Source organism: Bufo gargarizans, chromosome 5 (assembly GCF_014858855.1).
Source record: "Bufo gargarizans isolate SCDJY-AF-19 chromosome 5, ASM1485885v1, whole genome shotgun sequence".
Taxonomy (NCBI): Eukaryota; Metazoa; Chordata; class Amphibia; order Anura; family Bufonidae; genus Bufo; species Bufo gargarizans.
The window spans coordinates 276703078-276715090 of NC_058084.1; the positions used below are offsets into that span (position 1 = coordinate 276703078).

A 12013-nucleotide genomic window follows, 5' to 3' on the forward strand; every position below is an offset into this window, starting at 1 on the left:
GCCGCAGCGGAACGCTCCATTGGGGAAGAGCAAGTGGAAGTGTCCCCTTCCACCGGTTCGGACCCCGTGGACTTAACCGCGTCAGAGCCTCAGCCACTGTCCCTGTTCGCCACAGGACAGCTGGCTGGGACTTGTAGTGCCGCCTTTGAGCATGCCCTGCGAGATGACCCTACCTTGGAGCAGCTAAGAGGGTTAGCTGCCAGCCCTCCCACTGAGGGAGACAAATACCGAGTGTGTTGGGACAATGGGAAACTGTATAAGGAGGACATCTCCCACAGTGACAGTAGGGTGGGGCCACTCAAGAGGCAGCTCATTGTACCTGTGCAGTTCAGGGAACAATTACTGCAAGTGGCTCATGAGATCCCCTTAGCTGGTCACCTGGGAATAACCAAAACAAAGTCCCGGGTGATTCAGAATTTTTTCTGGCCTGGCCTCGGGGCAGATGTCGCCAAGTACTGCAGGTCCTGCGACACCTGTCAGCGAGTTGGCAAAGCAGGAGACCGTCACCGAGCTCCATTGACTCCCTTACCGATAATTGATGAACCCTTCAGGAGGGTGGCCGTGGACATCATTGGTCCACTGGCCATCCCCAGCAGTTTGGGTAAATGGTTCATATTAACCCTGGTGGATTACGCGACGCGCTACCCGGAAGCAGTGGCGTTATCCTCCATTAGGGCAGACAAGGTTGCAGACGCCCTGCTGGGGATCTTCACGAGAGTGGGGTTCCCCGCTGAGCTTCTCAGCGACCAAGGACCTCAGTTCATGTCTGAACTAATGCAGGGGCTCTGTAGGAAAATACAGGTGAACCATATTGTAGCCATCCTTTACCACCCACAAACAAACGGCCTCTGTGAGCGCTTCAATGGGACATTGAAGCAGATGCTGAAGACGTTCGTGGAGGCGCAAGGGAAGGACTGGGAACGATATCTACCACACCTGATATTTGCCTACAGAGAGGTTCCCCAGGAGTCAACCGGGTTTTCGCCCTTCAAACTCCTGTATGGTTGACGAGTAAGAGGTCCCCTAGACCTAATCAGAGAGTCTTGGGAAGGCAAGGTTGCCGGAACTGAAGTCTCTGTAGTAGACTATGTCCTCAGGTTCCGAGACAAAATGGAGTCGCTGGTAGGTCTGGTACAGGAGAATATGGTGCAGGCCCAAAGCAAACAGAAGCAGTGGTATAACCGCACTGCCCGAGAGAGAATCTACCAGGAGGGGCAGAAGGTCTATGTCCTGCTGCCAATGCGGCAAAACAAACTGCAAGCTGCATGGGAAGGGCCGTACCCCATTGTCAAATGTCTGAGTAAGGTAAATTATATGGTGGGCCTTGGAGAGGGAGGTAGGAGACGGAAGACGTTTCACGTGAACATGCTCAAGGACCATCACGAGAGAACGCCACATGTTATGCTGGTTTGCAGCCTGCCCGAAAGGGAAGAGGCCGACCCCCTACTAGATCTGCTAGCTGACACTCGAGAGTTGGAGGTGGACTTAACCCTCAACCCTCAACTCTCGTCCCAGCAGAGATCTCAGCTCTTAGAAGTGTTGACGGCTCACCGTGACACTTTTACAGGGAAACCCGGGAGAACTCACCTTGCAGTCCATCATGTGGACACAGGTACACATGCTCCCACAAAGCAGTCCGCCTACCGTGTCTCAATGGAGGTCCAGGCAGACCTCAGGAGGGAGATCGAGGAAATGAAGAAGCTCGGGGTCATTCAGAAATCCCACAGCGCTTGGGCCTCACCGGTGGTTCTGGTCCCGAAGAAAGATCAGACAACCAGGTTCTGTGTGGATTATCGGAAACTGAATGCCATCACAACCTCGGATGCTTACCCTATGCCCAGGATTGATGAACTGTTAGATAAGTTGGCAGGAGCCAGCTACCTGACAATCATGGACCTGAGCAGGGGGTATTGGCAGATTCCCCTGACCTCGGAGGCTCAGGAGAAGTCGGTCTTCATCACCCCTTTCGGCTTATATGAATTTACTGTAATGCCGTTTGGGATGAAGAATGCGCCAGCCACCTTTCAAAGGCTTGTGAATGACTTGCTGGAAGGACTAGAAGAATGTGCTGTCGCCTATTTAGACGACATTGCCATGTATAGCCCCACGTGGAAGGAGCATCTGGTGCACCTGTCGCAAGTACTGGACAAACTTGCTGCGGCTGGACTAACTGTTAAGCCTAGCAAGTGCCAGCTGGGCATGAATGAGGTCACTTACTTAGGCCACAGAGTAGGAGGAGGCACACTGAGGCCTGAAATAGAGAAGGTGAAAGCCATTACAAGATGGCCAACACCTCTCACCAAGAAGCAGGTCATGTCTTTCTTGGGAACGGCCGGGTACTATAGGAAGTTCATCCCGAACTATAGCGCCCTGGCCAAGCCTCTGACAGACTTGACCAAGAAGAAGCTGCCCAGGATGGTGTCATGGACGCCGGAATGCGAGCAAGGCTTCCAGGCCCTGAAGGATGCACTAGCAAGTGCTCCTGTGCTTCAGGCCCCAGATTTCACTCGGAAGTTTGTGGTCCACATGGATGCTTCCGCCTTTGGTCTGGGTGCAGTCCTGAGTCAGGTGAACCAGGCCGGGGAGGAGCATCCTGTACTATACCTGAGCCGTAAGTTACTGGCCAGGGAGACCAGCTACTCCACAATAGAGAAGGAGTGTTTAGCTATTGTGTGGTCCCTGCAAAAGCTACAACACTACCTGTATGGACGCAATTTCACAGTGATCACTGATCACAATCCCCTCAGCTGGTTGGCACGTCTCGCAGGAGACAATGCGAAACTGCTGAGATGGAGCCTGATTTTGCAGCAGTACAACTTCACCGTGCAGCACAGAAAAGGTAGTTTACATGGAAATGCCGACGGGTTGTCGCGGCAGGGAGAATCGGCCGGAGATGGCTGGGTTGCTGTGGAATAGGCTTGTGGCCATTTCCCCAGGCAACCTTTTAAAAGAGGGAGGTGTGCCGGCATACATACATAATTCCTCTGGGTAGCCATCTTATATGCTTCTGGCCTATGTAAAAAACAGTGAACTCTCATCTTCCTGAAGCCTGGGTCACCTATGATATAGATGGACACTTTTATTACCACTACTCTTTGAAGCCAGCTATAAAAGGTCATAAAGGCTATACCAGGCCCAGCTCATCCTGTCCTTTAAGATAAGATCAGCTCGCTGTCAAGCCTGGCTGGAGCGTGACATCATTAATTTCCAGGTCTGGTTTGAGGAGAGCGAATAGCCCTTAATTAGCTCTGGGCATAAAACCAGTCCACTTTCATATTTCATTTATGAATCAACTTATGCCCTTTCTGACAGCAGATCCAGGCTCTACAGAGTATTGTGGTTAATTGGGTATCAAATATGACTAGAGGATGTGATTCCGTAGCTGACCTATGGGTGGTAGGAGAACTACAGGTCCCAGCATTACCATGTGTGGTCTCATTCTGTAGGTAAATAAATAAGGATCGCAAATATGTATTCTGTATAAAAATATGCCGATGTATCAAGGAGATACGGGCTTAAGTATAATCCTCATTGTAGGAACTGAACTTTGATGCGGTCATAAAACACTTGGGGGCCAATCCCTAGGCTTCTCAGTCACTCTGCTGCCATTGGCTGACAGGAGTAAGTCTCCTGCCCATGGGAGAGTTCATAAAAATCCATGCACAAGGACAGAGGAGAGAGACCCATGGAACATCACCAGACACTTAATTGGACATTGACGGCATATCCCTGTATCAGAAGAACTTTGAGGGTCTCCCGTGATACATACTGAAAAGGGGTCTGCAAGGATTCAAAAAGGACATATGAACGACCATCTGAAACCCTCCAGAGAAACTAAGTATTCTTTCATCTTTTTCCATTTCATTTGAACTGTCGTGATTATTTATATTGTTATTATTATTCTGTAGATTTATAGTAATTTTCATTAGATTTGTATGCACTGCGTTTTACCGCTTATTAAAGATTATAAAATCTAAATGGCCAAGTCTTCCATATTCTAAGCTGCTGAACAACGTACCTTGCCTTTGAAGAGACGTTACCAGGTAGTTAGTTAAATTGCATTTAGGAATTGTAGCTGGGGGTGATTGACTGCGGTTGGTCAGTAAGTGATATCCGGTTCATCCACTGATCTGTGTGATAGTGAATGACCCGGATAGTCGGCTCGTGGACCGGGAACCCACGTGGTGGCAGTTACCGAAGTATAGTGGGGGGGTGTTAGCCGGATGGTAATACCCCGGTCACGTGAGGTCTCTGTGTGTGCACAGACTCCGTCACAGACCACTACGTCACAGCTGTGGGATCCGGAGCGATCGGATCCATAGTTTGTGACGGGGGGCATATCAAGTTTTACTATGGAGGCTTGTGAGATCTGTATGCCCTCATTCTTGAATATAATTTTTCTAAAACTTAGAGGGATACATTTTAAGAGGTATTTTTCAGAAGTTGAAAGATGACCTCATTTAATAAATGGAAGATGATCTCTTTTTGAAAAATAAATTATAAATGCCTGAAAATTTGGTCTTCATGGCGTGCTTATACACACCCATCCTCACAGCTCACTCAGACAGGCCCTCTGATATGAGCATTTCATGCTCCGATGCTCTCCTTTGCCATGCGCTGAATCGCACATGGCAAAGGCATTTTTAAGAGATGCGGTGATGTACCAGGCTCTCTATAGGGACTGCTAGGTCGAGGCTTCTGTCCAGCAGTGAGCCCAGTGTCATTTTCTGCACTGATAGCCAAGCTTTAGCACTGCCCTAGCCTGTAAAACGGCTAGGGCAGCACTAAAGCCAACCCATCAGTGTTGGTGAAGTCACTGAATACACTGCTAGACAGAAGCCTCCCCCAGCCGTGTGAAATTGCAAAGAAGCCCTTGCCCTGTGCGATATATTGCAGGGCAAGGGAGAGCATCGGAGCATTAAATGCTACAATGATCATGTTCGAGGGGCTACATGGGTGAAAATGTGGGTATGTCCGGGTTCAGCTCTGAACCTGGGCAACCCCTTTAACTTCTTATGGATATAATGAACTGCCTTAAGATTAGCTGGCCCAGATTTTGTAATCCTAAGTAAGTAATCCTGTGTAGATCTGCCAAAGATTTATCAAAATGACTCATGCTGGATGAAACATGTGGTGCAGGGATAAACACTTTCACGGTCTCTATCACCTATTGGTTGGCTTACTTTAAGACAGATTTTTATGCCAAAATTGTGCCAACATTTTGACACAAAATGGTGCATCCTAGGTCAGCCCCTTTCCAGCAGAACTCTGCACACTTCCCAATAAGCCCCACCCCCTTGTCAAGCATGTCGGAAAAGATTGTATAAACCCCAGATGCGACAGTTTGCCTCACTCTTTTATACAGATTTTTGCCACCAAGTAACCATTAGAAAATCTGGGCCTTTTTTTTTCAAAATTGCTTTTAGATTAGTAACATTGTAGCACAGTATATAAGGCTGAAAAAAGACATGTGTCTATCAAGTTCGGCCTGTTATCCTGCAAGTTGATCAAGAGGAAGGTAAAAAAAAGCCAATTTTCCCCACTTAAGGGGGAAAAAATTCCTTCCCGACTCCAATCAGGCAATCAGAATAACTCCCTGGATCAATAACCTCTCTCTAGTAGCTATAGCCTGTAATATTATTATGCTCCAGAAATACATCCAAGCCCCTCTTGAACTCTTTTAGTGTACTCACCATCACCACCTCCTCAGGCAGAGGGTTCCATAGTCTCACTGCTCTTCCCATAAAGAATCCTCTTCTATGTTTGTGTACAAACCTTCTTTCCTCCAGACACAGAGGGTGTCCCCTCGTCACAGTCCCAGTCCTGGGAATAAATAGATGATGGGATAGATCTCTGTACAGTCTCCTGATATCTTTATACAAATTAATTAGATCCCCCCTCAGTCATCTTTTTTCTAAAGTGAATAACCCTAATATTGATAATCAGGGTACTGTAGTTGCCCCATTCCAGTTATTACTTTAGTTGCCCTCCTCTGGAACCTCTCCAGCTCTGCTATGTCTGCCTTGTTCACAGGAGCCCAGAACTGTACACAGAACTCCATGTGTGGTCTGACTAGCGATTTGTAAAGTGGTAGGACTTTTCCTCATCACAGGCATCTATGCCCCTTTTGATGCAACCCATTATCTTATTGGCCTTGGCAGCAGCTGCCTGACACTGGATTTTACTGCTTAGTTTGCTGTTTATTACAAATCCTGGGTCCTTTTAGATGTCATTGTTACTGATTGTTTTACCATTTAATATGTACAGGTGATTTGCATTATTCCTTCCCATGTGCATAACCTTACATTTGTCAATGTTAAACCTTATCTGCCACCTATCTGCCCAAGCCTCTAATCTATCCTGATCCATCTGTAGCAATATATTGTCCTCTTTAGTGTTAATTACTTTACACAGTTTAGTGTCACCTGTAAAAATTGATATTTTACTGTGCGAGCCTTCTACAAGATAATTAATAAATCTATTGAAGAGAATAGGGCCCAATACTGACCCCTGAGGTACTTTGCTTGTGACAGTGACCCAATCTGAGTGTGTACCATTAATAACCACCCTCTGTTTTCTATCATTGAGCCAGGTACTTAACCACATACAGACGTTTTCTCCCAGTCCAAGCATTCTCATTTTATATACTAACCGTTTATGTGGTACAGTGTCAAATGCTTTGGAGAAGTCCAGATATACGACATCCATTGATTCGCTGCTGTCAAGTCTAGAACTTACCTCCTCATAGAAACTGATTAAATTAGTTTGACATGACCGATCCCTCATGAAGCCATGCTGATATGATGTTATTTGCTTTCATTGAGCTCCTCCAAGATAGCATCTTTTAGAAAACCTTCAAACTGTTTACCCACGACAGATGTTAAACTTACCGACCTATAATTCCCGGGCTTTTGGACCCTTTTTTAATATTGGCACCACATTTGCTATGCACCAATCCTGTGGAACACTCCCTGATCCTGTGGAACACTCCCTGTTGTTGTGTTTTTAAATTGGAGCAAGAAAACACTGCAGCCACTGCAGGTCTAAAATTGTGGGCGTGGTGTGAGCGGGGAAGAGGTCGGCCTGTCTCATTCACCATTTTCTATGCCTGTTTTAGGCGTCTCTACATAACTTCAGTGGATCCACCGCCAGTTTATGGTTTTATTAAGACCAGTGTCTAAAATGCCAGTCTTAACAAATGTACCACTTTGTGTTTAGCTATGGCCTTTTAAGACAACCCATAGTCACAAAGATAAATGCCATGGGTAAAATAAGATACATAGGTCCAGGTTTGGCATTATAAATTTGGTGCATGGATAGACACTTTTATCTAGCGCTAACTATTGGTTGGCTTACTTTGAGACAGAATTTTATACCATTGTGATGTAAATTTGGTACAAAACAGTGTATCTTAGACTATAGCCTCTTTGCAGTGAAGCCCAACCTCATTACACCACTTTTTAACCCTTAGAGGACCTTGCACAACCTTGCCATTTTTGCGTTTTCTTTTTTTAAGTCACACAGGATGTCTATAACTATTATTAGATTGCCCATTGTGCTCTGTAATGACTATACAGCCATCATAGAACACACAATTTACTATATACCAATACAGTGGTGCCACCTGCTGGCCTGTATTGGTATATACCAGTGATAGTTATTGGAGCCGGCTTGAGGCTCTGTGCTTTTAGGGGCATATAACATTCCTCGATCTCAACGGGCATTCCTCGATCTCAGTGGGAGAATGCTGTTTATGGGGCCGTCCACAGCACTCAGATGCCGTGGTCACAATTGACTTTATGGCTGATCACATACATCCGCCATTGGTCTCTGTAGTTTGAAACAATAGAAACCTGGTGTCTATGACGCCCACATCATGCACGAGCAGGCAAAAACTTAAAAGTGGCGATTTCCACCATATGGCAGAAAGTCACTAAAGGGTTAAACAAATTTTAGGCGCAGACACATTAGTAAATCTGGCCATAATGTTTCTTGGAGATACGGTATGTAAAGGGACTTCATGAGTGCATAAAAGTGAATAAAACTTTTAAAATATATAGCCATAATGCTATGGACCCTCTGGAGCCATAATGCTAATGACAATCTCCAACCCCCTCCCCCCTGAATCTGGAACCTTTTTTTCTTCTTTCTACTGTGTTCTCTGTACTTTCCTTTTTTCATTCTTACATATTGTACTTATCGATTTGGTGTATTATCAACTCTGTTGTTTAAATTTGCAGAGTAAGTTACTTTTTCTTTCCTACGATGGATATCTAAGTATCTGATAATATTTCTGATCTATGTATCATGGTATCTGTTGCTGATTATAAAAATAAAACTTGTGTTGAAAGTAAAATACACCATGTCAAATGCTCATTCCCCAATGATCAAAATATTTTTTTATTTTTCTGTGCAGACCTTTTCATGGTGGAAAATTCTGTGAAGGTTCTTCCCGATCTTTTAAACTTTGTAACACTCAGAAGTGTCCCAAAAATAGTATTGACTACAGAGCCCAACAGTGTGCAGAGTATAATAGTAAACCTTTCAGGGGTTGGTACTACAACTGGAAGCCCTACACCCGTGTGGAAGGTATGACGCACATCAATCATTTGCTGTCCTGATTTCTGATTTGCCATTAAGTACAATTGTACAAAACTAAGATGTAATGTGACTGCAGTTTTAGAGTTTTCACACCTATTTTTAATAGTTTTGCCTGATTTTACATCCCTAAACCTTTCCATTCAAGATAAATATATGTTTCACATCTTACCCAAACTACATTTACCAGCAAAATATTTTACATGTGATTACAGTTTTCCTTAAGACCTGGCTTACTGTCTGTTTAATCTGTCTATTCATGACAAAACAGTATTGCACTCCAGAAATCATTATGCATCGCCAGAATTAGAACCATATTTTATTTTCCTCACTTACATAGAGCTGAACATGCAAACTCCATGCCTACCATAGCCATGCAATAATTATAGACGGACAACTTCCAGTAGTTGACTAGCTGCAGTGGTCCCACTGTATTTGATACAAAGACACAGCAGCTTTTACTACATGAAATATGCTGCTACTGACTCAGTATAAAGTGTCCTATATTTGCAAAGGAACATATCCTTTATTGGCACAACAGGTTAAAGTCCAAATGCACTACAGCTTACGTATTCATTAACACAGCTATAGCCGTTTTTGCGATCCACAGATACCAGCTGTATGCGCTCCACATTTTGGTGCGCGGCACATTCGGTCCTCTATAGAACTATCCTATACTTGTCTGTAATACCGACAAAAATAGGACATGTTCTATTGTATTTTTATTTTTTTGCCGGTGCTGTGGAATGGACATACGGATACGGGCAGCACACTGTTTACTGTCCGCATCTTTTGCTTCCCTATCGAATGAATGGGTGCGCATGTGGACCGAAAACAACAACAGTGTGCATGAGTCAAAACCTATATTCTTTGATGTAATGACAAAGAACCATCTTTAATCAAAATGCTTAAGCTTAATTTAGTTGGATTCTAAACAGTTTTCCAATAAAGGATACATTTTTATGCCCAATTGCTATAAGCCTTCATATTGAAACACGTAGTGTTCCCAAACTGCAATCCATGCTACAGAAAAAGCATATGAACTAGGAACTAGCTGGTGAGATGTATTTGTATAGAACGGGTTATAAATAATTATATGGTATATTACTGTTGTGTTGCTATTCATATATTTTGCTTTTTATTGCAGAACAAGATTACTGTAAACTATATTGTATAGCAGAAGGATTTGATTTCTTTTTTTCCTTATCAAACAAAGTAAAAGATGGAACCCAGTGCTCTGAGCATAGTAGTAATGTCTGTATTGATGGTGTTTGTGAGGTGAGAAGGGAAAGAAAATGTACACTTACTGTCAGCGTTGATTGCTTTAGACCTGCTCCTCTCCCTATCTTGCCATCACTAACGTAGAGTGGCGTTCTGCTGCCAGTGATCAGCACTGACAGCACATAAACTGTCTCTTGTGAAGCATGTCAAATCATTTTTGCAATATACATTTTCTTATTTTCTAAATAAAATTAATTTATAAAGATTAATATATTTCCATAATAAAGTATATTATAAAAATATACTCACTGTTCCTGGATATAAAAAAAAAATTAAATTATAGTAACACTTTAAATACGTTTAATTGCTTGACTTATACCCAAAAAGTATAATGCTGAAATAGTCTGGTGACAACATGTCCCTTTCTGTTTTCTTCCAAATATAATGTTGTCTCAGAAACACTGAGTACATTCATATCAACAACATAACTGCTAACTGTCCATAAATTCCTACCCAGTCCATAATATATTTATTATTCATTTTGGCTTTCCAAAATGTTCATAAAAATGTTGGCTGCCCGTGAATTTTGGATAAGAAAAAAAAAGATAACAACCGTGATCATTACAAATATCCATGCCTTACAAATTCACAGGTATTTGCTACTATTATATCTAGTTATGATATGCAGTAGATGTGAATCTAAATCACCAAATAAACCCATAAGGTGTACATGAACAACATTACACTTGCCAGGAATCATGTGATTCCAGCTGTACAGCCTAGAGATAGTTGTTAAAATGCCAACTGATTGCAGCACTGTTTGTTAGAAAAATCCCTCTCTGGTTCCCTTGGCAGGTACAAATGACTTTTGCTCCTTGCCCTACTAATCACTCACTAGATCATTGGCCTTTATTTGACTGTGACCTACTTCTCTCAGTACAATCTCGTGTTATGATATGATGTCATAGTATCCATCTACAACATGACCTGTATTTGATTATTATTCCCTTTCTTTCAAGAAGTTAGAGAAGACTGCAGCATGGAAATGTGGTCGACCAGAGGAGACTACTCTCTATTCAAGAACATTGAAAATTCAGTTTCCCATGTCCCTACTTTCTTTTATTCGGATCGTATATTTTATAAATCCATAAATCTCAATTTCTAAATGAGAGCAGCTTGTGACATGCTAAACATATACACCATATACACCATTTACAACTTATACAAGAAATGTGTCCGAGTAAAGGGTCATGTGTACAGCTATATGCATGATCTGCTCATAGACTTTTATTGGGCCTTGCTTATATTTCATATTCATCTCATTCTGTACATGTAAATAACATCTCCATATAATGTACACATCAATAATAACTCAATACACAGTTTTTGAGTACTGCAGTGATGACATGTCCATCTAGACCAATTGGAAACATCTGTATCAGTCCAGCCAATGAATACTAAGGTCAAAACATAAGCTTAGCACTGAAATACAGAGCATAGCACAGCTTCTCCCAGTGAAATAAGACTGCACTAAGGGTTTCAGCGATACTAACATATGTTGGTGCGTTGACCCTGTGGGGGGTCCTCTAGTAGGCCTGTCAAATGCTGGTTGCTCCTGCTACAATATATTTAATTTCAGATGTGCATCATTTGTTAATCTAAATACCATCCACTTCAATTGCACTAAGTATTGACAATCTTGCCACAACAGCTTCTCTCAGAACAATGACCAACAATAAATACTGCAATAATCTCTCGTCTTGAAAGGCATAGAATTGCACCAAGCAAATGAGGAGAAACAGTTTAACCTGCCTTTTCTTTGGCAGACAGTTGGCTGTGACCAGATCCTTGGATCTAATGCTATGCATGATCTATGTGGTGTATGCAAAGGAGACAACTCATCCTGCAAGATCTACAGAAGCCAATATACAAAACAGCACTACTCTAATCGTAAGCAAATTGTGCATGCTTACTATGTCCTTCAGACCTTAAGTAATAAGACTATATCTAAAGAAACCTGAAAATGTAATTTGTCTTGCGTTACCTTCAGAAATGTGGGAAATAGCAAGCAGGAAAAGCATTAAGATGAGCTATTTCATCTAGGATTTGAGCCAAGTGGTAATGGGAATCACAGGAGTTTCTCGTGGAGGTTAGCGGAAAGGTTTTAGAACCACATAGGAACATAAGGCTTTCA

General features: G+C 42.9%; 1 protein-coding gene across 1 annotated transcript in view; it reads left to right on the forward strand.

Annotated features, from left to right (window-relative positions):
* The window catches only part of ADAMTS16 (ADAM metallopeptidase with thrombospondin type 1 motif 16), a 366708-nt gene that overhangs the window by 234416 nt on the left and 120279 nt on the right, over positions 1-12013 (forward strand). The window contains exons 11-13 of the mRNA XM_044295482.1: positions 8417-8589; positions 9746-9876; positions 11646-11769. Of these exons, the coding sequence (XP_044151417.1) occupies positions 8417-8589; positions 9746-9876; positions 11646-11769 (428 nt within the window). The remainder of the gene's footprint in view (positions 1-8416; positions 8590-9745; positions 9877-11645; positions 11770-12013) is intronic.